The sequence below is a fragment of the Lathamus discolor genome, chromosome 5, assembly GCF_037157495.1.
Source record: "Lathamus discolor isolate bLatDis1 chromosome 5, bLatDis1.hap1, whole genome shotgun sequence".
NCBI classification, from domain to species: Eukaryota; Metazoa; Chordata; class Aves; order Psittaciformes; family Psittacidae; genus Lathamus; species Lathamus discolor.
The window spans coordinates 56365505-56379820 of record NC_088888.1 but is presented as its reverse complement, the minus strand read 5'-3'; the positions used below and the strand labels follow the sequence as shown (position 1 = coordinate 56379820).

General features: G+C 43.7%; 1 protein-coding gene across 1 annotated transcript in view; it reads left to right on the top strand.

The window, feature by feature from the left end:
- Positions 1-2943: 2943 nt before the first annotated feature.
- CLVS2 (clavesin 2) overlaps positions 2944-14316 on the top strand; it is a 47794-nt gene continuing 36421 nt past the window's right edge. Inside the window, exons 1-2 of the mRNA XM_065679118.1 lie at positions 2944-3332; positions 13427-13601. Coding sequence (XP_065535190.1) covers positions 2944-3332; positions 13427-13601 — 564 coding nt within the window. The remainder of the gene's footprint in view (positions 3333-13426; positions 13602-14316) is intronic.

Below are 14316 nucleotides of genomic sequence, written 5' to 3'. Positions count from 1 at the left end.
TCAAAATTCTTAATATTTTAATTCTGGCCAGTTCACTTCTTTTCTCTGTTCAGTGCATTTATGCACTGGAATACATGACAAAAACTAATATACGTGTATGCTTCCATTTGCAGTAGAAAAATAAAACAAATTAAGGAACGTGTTACTGGAGGTCATAGACAGGATATATTACAGACTTGAGTTTGCAAGACACTAACGCCTGCAGCTTGCCTTGCACTGACTTGTCACATGACCTGCTCTTCTATTAGCTTAACTGCAATGGAAAAGGCAGAGCAGTGACAACAGAAATGGAAGATGATGGCAGGAAAAGTCTGGTTGTTAGTTCCATAGGGGTGATGGAAACAGCTCTTCTCAAAGGGTCTTTGCTGAGGAACATAAAAGTAACACAGACGAAAATACCAAGAGCAAATGACAATGAAGATTTAAGAATAATAGAGAATATTTTAAAACAAGCACAAACTATTTCTGGAGCAATAACTGCTCTAAGTTACCAATCTAGATGAATCACATCTACGTAAAGGGGCTAATCTAAAATTTAAAAGCATTTTATCAGACAAAGGGAAATAAGCTTTTCTAGTGAGTGATTCAGTCCTTAGGTAGACTGCTTATCTTTGTCTCTCATGAGGCATCTCAAAGCATGCGGTGATACTCAGATGAAATTAAGCTGGGCAGCAAAGACTGGGCACTATCAGATAGGTCCTTCCAACAGCCTCTGCCTTCAGCTAGGTCACTGGAAGACTGGTACCCAGCTTATAAGGGACTGGTGCTTCTCTCTGCCATTCCAGAAATCCACACCGCATATATTTTGAGGTCAGGCAGCTGTGAAGAAATAGTTAAACCTTGACCCTTGGCACAAAGAGAGGATCTGGTGAAGAACTCAAAACCCCTATAAAACCCTGTGAAAAGCAAATCCTCCCTTTAGCTGCCAGAAGAATGACTATTTTGCCACCTAACTACTGCTCACTGCCTAGACTCACTCTCTGAACATGCTCATTGCTGAAGGCTCCCTCCTGCTGCTGAGGTCATTTGTTTCACCTGATGATGGCCTGCAGAAAATGCAGGGTATCATTTAAGTGCTTTTATGAGTATCTTTATTTGCCTGAGAACACATACTATACTTCCCGCTGGTGTATTCCCCATATATACTCTCTACACGGTTCAGTGATCTCAGGGCCTTTTCAATAATTCAGGCTGTGTGCTCTGCCTATGTCGTCTTGGGAAAGAAGCCCAGCGCAGTACTGGAGCACAGTGCTTTCTATAGAAAGGAGGAGGACATATGTGTTCGCTGTATCTTTGCCGTAAATTTGATTTTCAGTCTTGCATCAGGGAGGTCCAGTCCCTCAGACAAAGGTCAAACATTCTTCAGTGGGAATTTCTCCTGAAAGGTGACTGCAGCATCAAACTTTTCTGCACGAAAACAAAGTATTTTCTTAACTGAAAAGTCAATACGCAGAAGAAAGCTATTTTTGTCCTTTGCGATCTAATGCATTTGGAAACATACTGCCTCCGATGGGAGGCCAAAAGAGAGCATTGCTTTGTTTTATTCCCAGGTTTTTAAGCTCACGATGTTTCCCGTCAATTCAGCCAAAAGGGAGGATTGCAAGGAAAGCCATCACTCCATGATCAACATCTCACCACTGCCACGACCCCGAGATTTACATGGACCCTCGGCCTGACTCCCGCGGGAGCTTACGCGCTGCCCCACAAATCCAGGGGCCCCTCCGCTACCCACCCCCCTCTCCAGGCAACCACCATCTTGCGCCTCGCACCCCCGGCGCAAGCAGCCGCGGCGCGTCTCTGCGCGAAGCTCCCCACCATTCTCCGCGGAGATCCGCGCTGCGGGCGCCGTCCCCCCACCCACCCTCCGCCCCACGGCGGCTCGGCGCTGCGTTGCGCGGGGGGGAGCGGATCTGCCTCCGCTCCCGCCTCTCTCCGCCCCCCTCCGCGCGGCTCCAGCGGGGCGTTTTCGGCGTCCGAGGGCAGGTGCCGTTGCACGCCTGTGTGTGTGTGTGAGCGTGCGTGAGTGTGTGTGTGCAAGGCGGGGCCGCGCAGCAGGCAGCCCTGCGCCGGCTGGTACCATCTGGGAGCCGGGGCGTGGAACGGAGGAGAGCGCAGGAGGGGGACGAGCATCCTCAAGGCCGAGGCTCCGTGTGCCTTTCCGGGCTCCGGGCCGGCGAGCGGGAGCCTCTTCGGTACCGGTACAGGCGAAGCACCTGCGGATCGGCTTCCCTCCTCCTCCCCCGTGCTGTTATTTATTTTTCTTAGTTTGGTGCTGCTGGGTTGTTTTGGGTTTGGTTTTTTTTGTTTGTTTGTTGGTTTGGGTTTTTTGGTTTTTTTGTTTGTTTGTTTTTAGCCCTCCCTCAAATCCAGGGAGACGCTTCCGAAGCGGGGCGAGCGCTGATCTTACGTAAATGGTGCTGCTCCGGGGAGGGCAGCCCCCCTGCCAGCCCCGGGCCAGGGGAGCGTCCGCCGGTGCCGCTCGCCCTGCCTAGCGGCCGGGCCCCTCGCTGCCGCTGCAGCCCGGCCTGAGATCCGCTCTAGCACCGGCAGCGGCACCGGCGGGGGCAAGCGGCGAGTGCAGCCGGTAGCCCGCAGCCCCATCCCCGGCGGCTTTCGGCTTCTCCGCGGACCGGCTGCGGGGATGCTGCGGAGCGTCGGATCCCGCGGCGTGGAGGGCGCTATGTCAGAGAGATAACGCAGCTCTGCCAGCAGCCCGGGGCCAGTCTCGGTGCCAGCCCTCCCCCGGGACCTGGCTGCCTGGGAGCCACTCGCTTCTCGGCGGCCGGACTGGCAGCGGCGGCGAGGCCGGGGAGCCGCGGGGCGAGGCCCGGCGGGGCGGGGGAGCGTCTGCCGGCCGAGCCGGGGCACCCCGCCTGCGGGGGCCAAGCGGCCGGGAGGCTGAGGAGCGCCGGCAGCAGAGGCGGGGAGGAGGAGGGCAGCGCCATGACTCATTTGCAGGCAGGTCTCTCCCCGGAGACTCTAGAGAAAGCCCGGCTGGAGCTGAATGAGAACCCTGACACCTTGCACCAGGACATCCAGGAGGTGCGGGACATGGTGATCACCCGGCCGGACATCGGCTTCCTCCGCACCGACGATGCCTTCATCCTGCGGTTCCTGCGGGCCAGGAAGTTTCAGCACTTCGAGGCGTTTCGCCTCCTGGCCCAGTACTTTGAATATCGCCAGCAGAACCTTGACATGTTCAAGAGCTTCAAGGCCACAGACCCGGGCATCAAGCAGGCACTGAAAGATGGTTTCCCCGGTGGGCTGGCTAACCTGGACCACTACGGCAGGAAGATCCTCGTCCTTTTTGCTGCCAACTGGGACCAGAGCAGGTAAATGCAGAGCCACCCACCCACCCTAACCCATTCTTCTCCTGGGGCAACGCATAGGAAGAGCTGTGCCAGAGCAGAGAGAGGATGGGTGGGCAGTGGGGACACAGCCAGCTCTGCCCACAGCTGGCTGGGCAGCAGCGTGGAAGGTAGGGGTAGAAGAGAATGAAGAAATTAAATTTCATGGCTTAGGGCCTTTCCAACCAAATTTTGGGAGGGAAGTCGGAACTGCTCCAGTGCTCCTCTCAACTGTCTGATAGTAGCTTTACACCCTTCTGCCCACCCTTAGCCGAGGTGAGCTGACATGGTAGATGTTGAGCGTATCCCCCTGACAAAGGCTGGTTGTGCTCTCCATGCTGGTCTTTCTGGATTGACACACAGAGAGCAGCTCAGGTGCCATAGGAGAAAGTGGGTGATGCTGTGTGTAAAACAGGAGTATCCATAATGGCCTTTGAGCTGAAAAGTTTATCTGTGCAAGAAGCTGAGGCTCCCAAATCCTTTCCCTCAGCTAAAGAAAGCATTTCCTGAGCCACCTGGAAGTGCCAGGATGGAAGCTGCAGTAACCACTTCTTTTCCCTACTCATGCTGCTCCAAGTGGGAATTCCCCGATCCAAGCACACCAGGCTTTGGTAGCGAATTGGAGGAGGCAAGTGCAGTCCCTAGAACAATTTCAGATCCTTTTTGGGACTACTCTAGTCTTGAAGATGACTTAGCAGGCTGACCCAAGTGCTGTCTCTGACCAAGGCCCTTTCTTTTAAGAGTCAGCTTGATACTATGTGACACTATTTCGCTATTCTAAATACCTAATTGATTGTCATGCTCAGTTTCTTCCAGTCTAAAATTCTATCTGCAAAATTTGCTTGATTGTCAGATGTAAATGAAGGAATCCATTAAGAGTGTGCTCTCTTAAACCTGCTGTAAGCACACATAATTTCCCCAGGCTCCCAACCTGCAAGCACATTTAACGTCTGAAGCACTTCTCAGTGAGAAAACTTAGAATCTTGCTAGTTGCCTGACATGAACCCAAATCATCTTTTGTGCAGTCAACAGAAGTTGGGCATAGGCAGTGCTGAGTGTTCTGTGCAGATATCCCAAGCTCAGCTATTTTGAAACACTGGGGGGACATAAATAGCCAGCAGCGTGGATAGAAAGGACTGAATCTGGGGGATCGGCATGCTTAAGCTTGCCCTTCAATTGTTTGTGTGGCTGTTCTTTTGAAGGCTGTGTGTATAGCCACTGCAGGGAGTGATCCCACGGCTCCCTGCACCAGTCAGTGTTACAGCTAGGGATGGCTGCTGGCCCACCATGGATTTCCTCATTTCCAGACAGGGTGGCCATATCCACACTGCCTACAGGAAGAGTTTCCTGGCCCTTGCTAACCCATGAATCATGCCCAGGCACTGGGAGAAAGCTGTCTGGCACAAATCAAAACTGCCCACAACCAGGCAAACAAAAAGAAAGTGTGGATGAACATATGCAGAGGTGGTGCCAGTGTCCTTTTCCTGCTTTGGTTTTCTAGCAGATGGAGCAAAGGCAGCTGAGTGAGGAAGCAGCGTTGATGAGGCTAAGGACTCTCTGAGTGGGCTTCATTTTCCATATGAGAACCTTCCTTATTTCCCTCTTGAGGAGCAAGTCAACTTTTTATTTTAAAAACAACTTCACAAACCCTTAGAAACCCCTGAAGGAAGAATTAGCAAATAAATAGATACTCTATACTGTACTGTCATTTCTCATTAATGAAAAAAAACCCCAAAGCTTTATGTGATGTTTTTCAGGTCATTACTTCCTAGTCAAAAGAACACTAAGAATTCAAGTTCAGAAAAAAAGTAGCATTAAAAAAATTAATTGCAATATGAAAAGAATAGTTGCATTTTCTTCTTAATTTTGGATGTGCTAATATTTGAATTATATGAGATCAGCTAGCACAATAGAAAATGTATTTTTTTTTATGAAGGCCTATTGGTAAAATTATTATTATCTATTTTATAGCAGCAAAGTGACTGGAGTTCACCCGGAGTACCTAATGTTTGCAATTGTATGCTTACTGCTTTTCAGCACTGCATGCCCATAGTACGCCTCTCCTCCAGAGTAAGGGATTTATTTCCAGATAGACCACTCAGACAAAGGGGAGAGAGCTGAAGCCCAGCTGCAGGGAGTGGTTTGCTCCAAGGCACATGACAACTCAGTGACAGATCTGGGAATGGAGCTAGGTCACTTTCTTTTCTAATTAATTTAGTGTCTTCCATTATCTGATGTTCAGCAACTGAACCTTAGGAGCACTGTGTATGTAACTTATACTAGAACTGCTGTGCAATATGTCTTAAGCTTATTCCTCAACTGACCTGAGAGCTTGTTGTGCATAAAGCACTGCTCCTTTTGCTGTAACAATGGGAGTACTACTCCTTGAAGTCTGTCTTGTTAGGACCTCTTTGTATGCTTCATAAACTGAGTTAATAGAGCACAGCATGCCTCCACATTTATCGTGTGTGTACAACTTATTATGGCCAGCATGTAACAATTAGAAATAAAAAGTTCCAATTTGTTATTTAAATGAAGAGCAGACGTACTATAGATGATCTATATAGCACCAGCAGCCTATGATGTACATAGTTCCAATTAGAAAGAAAAATGTGGGAGGCAGAACATTCCTATGGTAAAACAAGCCTGTATACTTCGATGTTAAATCACTAAATTGAAGCAGGGCTTGAAAACTGTACCAGATATCCTACCATCTGAACAACTAGATCAGACGTGTATTTGGAAAGAACACGCCAAAAAAAAAAAAAAAAGAATGGTGAAGGATAATACACGGAGTAGCCCAGCAGGTTTCAGTGGGACCCTGCCTAACTCCCCGCCGTGTCTGTGCTATGGGGAAAGTGAAGACGGGTGGCACTCCTGCCAAGCGGCTGGCTAGCGCTCAGGGAGAAATCAGCCTGCCTTATTAGCTTGCAGATTGTTGATTCATAGCTACATTTGACTTGTAGGGGTGTACGTGCATTTGAAAACTCCCTTATGCTTCATGTGTCTAGCTGGTGCAGTTCTTTTTTTCAGTTAATGGTACAATTAACTTCAACTGTCAGTGGCAAGGGACCTGTTGTCATGCATCTTCTGTGTGCTTTATGGCAGCTGTACACAAATTCCCCAGGAAAATCAGTCCATTTTGATGCTATTTATTTGAAATCTTTCCTGGTATTATCTTAGGGTTTTTCCTAGAAAGTGCAATAGAAGAGTGCAGTAGAAGAGTGATGCAGTGATATCTAGTTCCTCTCTGTGTCACAGTGACCTAGTCAGCTCACACCATCCTCAGTGAACATGGAAATCCCCTGCACTCATTACCATTAGCTCTGCTGTTGAATCAGATGATTTATAGCAGGGCAAAGACGGACTCCACTGGTTTGCTTTCAGACCTATTCTTTCATGTGCAGAAGTGCTAGAAACTTATCTTTTCCTCCCATTAAATAAAAAATTAAATAATGTAGCTATTAGGCGTCTGGTCTGTTCCTCGGCTCGCTATTAACCACACACGAGTTGGCAGGGTATTTTTCAAGCTCTGATTGAGCCAGTGTGACAAAATAAATAGCAATGTTAACAGTAATAACATATTAACAGTAACAAAGTACCTGGTTAATAGAGTAGATTTTTGTTCAGAAGTTATGTCTTTCAAATAATAATAATTAGCTAGTGCAAGCACTAATTTTTTTACGCTTTCTCTTACTGACCGATGCTATCTTACTGTATCCTAGCTTTCTCCCACGTATCTGTATCTGCCTATTACTTGCATTTAGACTGAGAGTTTTTGCTAGGGATCTTTTTGATTAATGATAATGTAAAATTTAGATCAGCTTATTCTGCATCTGTGTCTGTGACTTAGACACTGGGCTAGCGTAAAGAGCAATGAATGGTGTTAAATCTGAACCTAAAAGCTAAGCTGGTAAAATATTTGGATCAGTTTCTATTTCCCTATGCATTTTTGTAACATTGGTGGTGCTTTTTGGTTTTAGAGTAAGGGCTTACAGGGCATGCTGCCACTATTTAACAAGAATAGTTGTAAGGGAAGTTTCAGTCTCCCATCTTTTCAACATACAAATCTGTACCCAGACTGACAAATCGAGGAGATAGGAGGCATCATTTCTGCATACTGATTTGTGTATCCTGAGAACTCCTATTTCACTGAAATTCTAAAAATACAAAGAGCAGTAGGTTAGAAATAGGATGATGGCTCAGAGACTTGACTAGCATTCCATTTTAAACCACAGTGGCACAAGACTTCATTTGACAGAAATCTTTACTTTTCCACATGGCGATGAGCTTAAAATACAGACTGTGTGTTCCTTACATGTTTGAGACCTTCAGGAGACATGTGCCTTAAATTCCGGTGAAGAAGACTTACCATTTATCTGTTCTAGTTAACTCATGAGAGGCAAACTCACGCCACTCAGTTTTAATTCTCAAAATAACTTGAAATTTCTTTATATCGGGGGGAGGGATGACAAATAGCAATAGAGATAGTAGGGCAACCCTGCCAAATCAGATTATCTGTTATTCAGAGGAAAAGTGAATTGACTGGAACCAGAATCTGGTTAAACAGATGATACGGTGGATGTCACTCATCATCAAGAACATAAAATATTGAAAACAGCTGACACAGCTCGATTTGACATGAGACATCTGTACCCTACATTCTTCCTGTCTCTTCCCCTTCTGTTGGCCTGATAGAGATCACAGTGGCCTCTGGGAGTGAGGAGGATGCGTAGGCCATATAACCAAGAGCTAAAGGTGAAAGATCCTAATGAAATGCTACCAAGAGCTGATAGCAGTGTCTGCCAGACTGTTTTCCCCAGAAAACCTGGGAAATACTTTGAATCTCTTCATGTCACATAAAAAAATTCTCAAAGAACTTTTCTGTAAAGGGGAAATTGCTGCCACTGTTAAATTGCAAGAAAGCGGGATGCTTAGTTAATTGTTTGAGCTGTTCTGTTCTTGACAAATTAAGACTTCAGTGAGGCATTACCCTTGAAGGTTCTGTTGCTGTTGCGGTAGGAATGGTAGCCATCCCAAAGCATTTGAAAGAATTGCTGTCAGTGTGGCTATTATCCCAGGCTCATTGTTTTAAAGTCAACCCGAATGAAAAATTGCAAGAGGTAGCGGAGTGTGTCTGCATACCAGTCCCCACCTTATTTGAACTCAGGCTGGGACTCACATAGAAAAGGAACATTAAGAGTTCATTATGTATGTGATAACATATTTCCAGCATTTGTTATTCACATTAACAAGTGGGCTAAAAAGTTGCCTAAGCTTTCCATCAGATTAAGCATGGTTCTATAAATAGGGGGCACTAAATGTATTAAAATTAACCATGAGTTCTTGATTATCATAGTAATTAGTAATACCTTGCTAGCTACAATTCATTCCATAGGAGTCTGTTTAAACAAGTGAATTTAGTCATAAATAAATAGGATTTATTTCTGCACAGCCTATCTCCAGGCTACTACAGAATCCTCACTGCAGCAAGTCAGGCCCAGCATGCTGTATGTACCTGATAGCACTGGAAGAGTCATTGTAAAACTCGGGCCAGGGTAAAATGAGTGACTAGCTGTCTCCTAAGTACACACTATTACTTAAATAGATTAATAAGAGTAAAAGAATACCATCTTGGCCTGAGACTGAGCACCATGTTGTCTTAAAATTAAAGGCTAATATGTTGACTTTTTGTTTTCTTTATAGTAGAATGGCAATCAAAGCCATCATGGACCAAATTTATTTTATACTCACTAACATCCCATTTTTCTCACTCTTCATTTGTTGTATTTCTGAACCTATATAGAAAGTAATTTCAACAACACAATCCAGAGTAATTTTCCCACTTTCTTTTTACATAGGATTTTAATTTCCCTAAAGTCCAGCCAAGGATGGAGTGTATTTTATGGCAGAGTCTGTGTATCCTGGTGCTGACATGAACAGTAGTAGCAATGAGGTGAAATGTTGGACAACATGAGGCTGCAGTGGATTAAAGATGAGTCTTTATGCAAATAACTCTGTGCTGTGTGAAAGCTTTCGTTTAGTTTCTTTAATCTTGTTGCATTTGCTTGGGCTGTTCAGCTGATACTTTCAGCTGCCATTTGCACTGTCTCAGATATCATCTATCACACCAGGTTTACATTTCTGGCTCTCCTCAGCACATGTCCAGAGTAAAAGCTGCTTTAAATATCCACTAATGGATTTGTCTTTCTTGTCTGGTTTCCTGTACTATACTTAAGTAAGGTATCAAAATGAAGAGATGAAGTCCATTACAGGATGAAGGATAGCTCCTGTCTTCAGCTAATTGCCCTGAAGGGCATTTGAGGTAGGAAACTTGGTTGTTAGTGACATGTCCCTGTATACTCCTGATGTGGCTTTTTAGACTTGAAAAGTATTTCATATACCTTCCTCTAGCTGAAAATTGTTCTTGCTTCATTATAGCTAGACCTGTGGTCTTCAGGACTTGTTTTCACAGAGAGGACCACCTTTTGTCTTTTTCAGTGAGTAAGCATACGGTATTATTGTTGTTGTGAACTGGCTTTCTTATCCAAATCCTGTAACAGGAAATAAGGTTTTATGAAATGTGTCACAGATTTGTGGAAGCCTAGCTCTGCAACCATTGGTTACTCTGTGGTGGTTGAATTCCTGGTCTCATTGATGCCTGACAATTTTCCTGTGGTGGTTGAATTCCTGGTCTCATTGATGCCTGACAATTTTCCTGTTGTCTTGAATGAATTCAGGACATAATTAGGTGTGTTTGTGTTTATGTGTATACATCTATATATTTATCACTTAGGTATATATAAAAGTATTTCGTGGCCAGTCTGAGAGACCTGATTGGCCTTGTAAACAAAGAATCTTTATGTCTAATGCACCAGATTTCTAGCAGCCTTGTGCCACTACGAAGCTGTTAATCCAAGGCATGCAGTGTTGTCTTGAGCTCCCAGGGAAGGCATTAGAGATCTGCATCAGGAACTTGGGACCCATCTTCTTGGAATGGATGGAGGGTGCTTGCAGTAGCCTTCTGGTTTGTGGAGCTCTTCTGCAGGAGGAGATCCTTTAATGGAGCAGCATAAATCTCAAATTGGGTTGAGGCTAATTTTAGAATTTGAGTATTTTGTGTTGTCTGGTTTTTGTATGAGCTGTGGTAGATGATCTTTCTTAGACTGAGGATTAGCTGCTCTCCCAGTGTCTCGCCTGATGCAATTTCTTTCCCAGTGCAATGTTTTCCCTGGGAAGGCCTCTTACAGGGTATATCTCCATCTAAGTTGATGAACTGATAAAAAAGCAGTATTTCTGATACCTCCATCACCTTGTGGAGGTAACCGTAGGTTTGAAGGCAGCTGCCCGTGCTCTAAACCCAGCTCCAATCCTGACCACAACTCTGTAAGCCTCCTTCCGTGAGTCTAGGCACATGTTTTAATCTCAATGCTGGCAGTTTTACAAAACATGTGTCATACAGGGAATTCTTAGCTGGTGCTCTCCCGTGTCTGTGAACCAGTGTTGTATTGGATAGGAAGACTTGTCTGGAGATATGGTAGGCAAACTAAGACCTTTTTAGTAGCAGCCAAACCACCTATAGCCTTCATGCTGCCAAACTCTCCCTACACATCCCATTTTACATGAGCAGACTCATTTTGTAAAGAGACAATGAATGATTATATCTTACATCAGGTTGCTCTTCACACGGCAGTGCTGGGGGTGTTTGGTTACACAGAGACCTCAGCAGTGGTGATGGCATTTTCCTCATGCATCAGTTGGGCTTGGGGGATCTGCTCTGCCTGGGAAGAGGAGGAGCATCAGCCACACCACCATGCCCAACGTGTTGGCTTTGCCATACAGATCCTCTGCCCCCAACTGGGTTTGCTTAGGGCAGGCAGGGTGTTCCTGTGTGCCTACTGCAAAACCAGGGTTCTGGCCTAACATATCTTTGATTATCAAACTGTGCTAACAATTTTAAGGATTCAGGTTTTGAACACTGTCTTTCAAAATAGGTCTCAAGGCATGTCCTTTTTTCCCCATTGACAAAATTCCATTTACAAAAGAGTTGGGTTTTTTTCTTTGTTTGTCTTTTTTTTTTTTGGTTGGTTTGTTTTGGTTTTGGTGGGGTTTTTTTTGTTGGTTTTTTTTTTTTTTTTTGGTGATTGGTTTGTTTTGGGTTTTTTTGGGGCATATAAGGATTTCCATTGGGAAATGACAGACCAAAAATTTTCTCGTGCTGTTTCCTCCCAGCTGAAAAAAGCTGAATGAAAAAGAGGGAGCATACCAAACTTCTTGTAAACCGTAGATCTCAGAAAAGTAAAGCCTCAGAAACGAGGTAACTCGCAGAAAAGTGAAAAGGAGAGGAGTGATTATGACAACTTTTATCCCCATCGAACAAACCCAATTAAAATAAGGTTCTCCAAAATGATGAGAAGAATCATGTAAAAAAATTATAATGTTTTCTGGGGAAGACATACTTTCTCTTGTGCACTTGTGTGAGGCTGATATTAAGACAGTAATTTTATAGTCCCTTTGCTAGGAATGCATAGTTGGGGAGTTCGCTGGGTTTTAGTTTGCTAAAAAAACACAAGATGGAAAGATGTGAGGAGTCAGGCAGAGCTGATTAATTTACTTTCTGTTATTTCCTTTTGCCAGTATTTTTAAAATATAGTTACTTACACAAAGGAACAGTGTACTTGTTGTGTTAAAGCAATCAATTTAGTATAATTTAATAGAATTTCTAAACAGGCAAACATGCTGTTTGCTACATATGTAGTATGGTGCAGATTTCCTTGAGGACTCATAATTTTGAGAACTATGTTTGATGCCATCATAGAAGACTTTTAAAGGGCCTTATTTAAAATATCTGCATAAACACTGAAGAATTAACTCTTAATTTTGTTCCTGGTATACCTACCTGATATTTTTCTGGTTTAGCTTTCTAATGCTGCATCTGTCACTGTGGTGTAGACTGACAATTTACGTCTGTTTCAGTAACTACTTATCTTACTTTTAAAAAAGTTTTTTAGACCTAAAATATAGTTAGCCTGGAAAAAATCAAAACTTAAACAACTATTTTGATAGCTCTTAAAAAAAGCCCAGATAATGTTTTAAAGAAGCCAATAAGCTAAAGTGCAAGTTGATTAATACCTATTGAATGGCAGTCTAAAGATGACATTGCTGTATATATTTAAGCTATTTAGCTGGTGTGGTAGGTGCTTTAGCTTCAGAAAAGAAAGATTATACTCAAGAGGGCCTTGGCAATATGGAATTTTTTCTTCTTTCGTAAGATCATCAATCTAAGAAAACATTAGGTGCATAGATGTAAGACACATAATTATGTGTTGTACGTCTTTGTAAACCCAAATTTAACATAGAAGATCCTAGGACCAATGAATAACTCATTCCAGACTTACTCCTGAAACCACATAATTTGGGCATGCAAAGTACTCAGTACTCAGAAGGTAGTTAAGTAATTCTTATAAGGTTGCTCTTGCCCTTAACCAGGAACACCTCAAAGTCCTAGTGTGTGTTACTTTCTGCTTTAAAGATCCTTGAGTAATCAGCCTTCTGTAATACCTTTTGTAGGTTTAAAACATTACCCAGAGAGAGGGACAAGAAAAGCATGTAGGAATCCCTTTTTTATCTGATAATTTTGTGGAAGCTGTTATTTTAATCCCTGGGAAAAATATAGGAGGAAGCATTGGGTCTAAGCTTCTAGTGTTAAGTTCAGGTTTTGGTATCATGGTATTAGAAAAATACAGTTTGCACAGATATGTTTTTATAGACATTTAATAAAATGCATAGATATTAAAGCAGCACAGGAGACTGCAGAAAACCTCAAATCTGTTTCTGGTGTGCTCTGTTCCTGTAGTTTGTTCTGTCTGGCTAATGGTCTACATGGACATAATCCTGCTCCAGAGGGCGAGTTCAACTAATTGAGCTTTTGAGTTTCCCAGCTTTACATACCCATGACTTCTGAGGACACATTTGCACTCTTTGATTTATGCTTTTGACAAGCAGTATAAAGGAAGAGCGCTCAGAATTTATCCATGTCCATGTCCTATCCTAACCACATCTCCGCTTAACATTCACAGGTACACACTGGTGGATATTTTGCGTGCCATACTTCTTTCTTTAGAAGCCATGATAGAAGACCCCGAGCTTCAAGTGAATGGATTTGTTTTGATTATAGACTGGAGCAACTTCACCTTCAAGCAGGCCTCCAAGCTCACACCAAGCATGCTTAGATTAGCCATAGAAGGCCTTCAGGTAATACTCTTTCTCATTCTCTGTTTTGTAGTTCATTACAAATCTAAGGAGCTAAAAAAACACCCTAAACAAAACAAAAATCTAAGAATTTCCGAATAGCAAGGCTATTAACACCTGAAGGTATGGGTGAACATCCAAGCTACAGTGGCATAAACTAATGTGTGAGCTCAGTCAGCTAACTGTAGTAACTTCTGGTGTGTAGGCTTCTTCTTTGCCATAAATAAGAGGTAACTTTTCTGGCTTTATAGCCAAGTGGCTGGTTTCCTGTAAATTTAGACTCTAATTTCTGCAGCAGCAAGTTAGAAGCAATCATTTTATCTTGTAATTTTGCACAGGCCTAAGGAAATATGGGTTGCGGTTGCCACACCAGGTTGGTTTTTTTAATTGATTCAATTGGAGCCCTGCTGTACATCATTTATCCTGAAAAATGTGGGGCACTGTGATTAGACAGTTAGCTGGGACTGTTTACTTATTCAAAGTTCAGCCTGTGCTTGGCTCTTTTGCTAAGTCAGGATTAATTTGAGCAGCAGCTTCTGGGACTGAGTATACAGTGATTTAAATTTCTTTCTGCCCGTTGTAAATGCACTTTACATGGCACAGGCACATTGGTGGGAAGGATGCTGCATAACTCTTGGCTTTCTCCTGTAATCTCTAATGCTTATTAAAATGAAAAACTAGATTCTGCAAAATAGTTGTTTCCTGTGCAAGCTTGAGT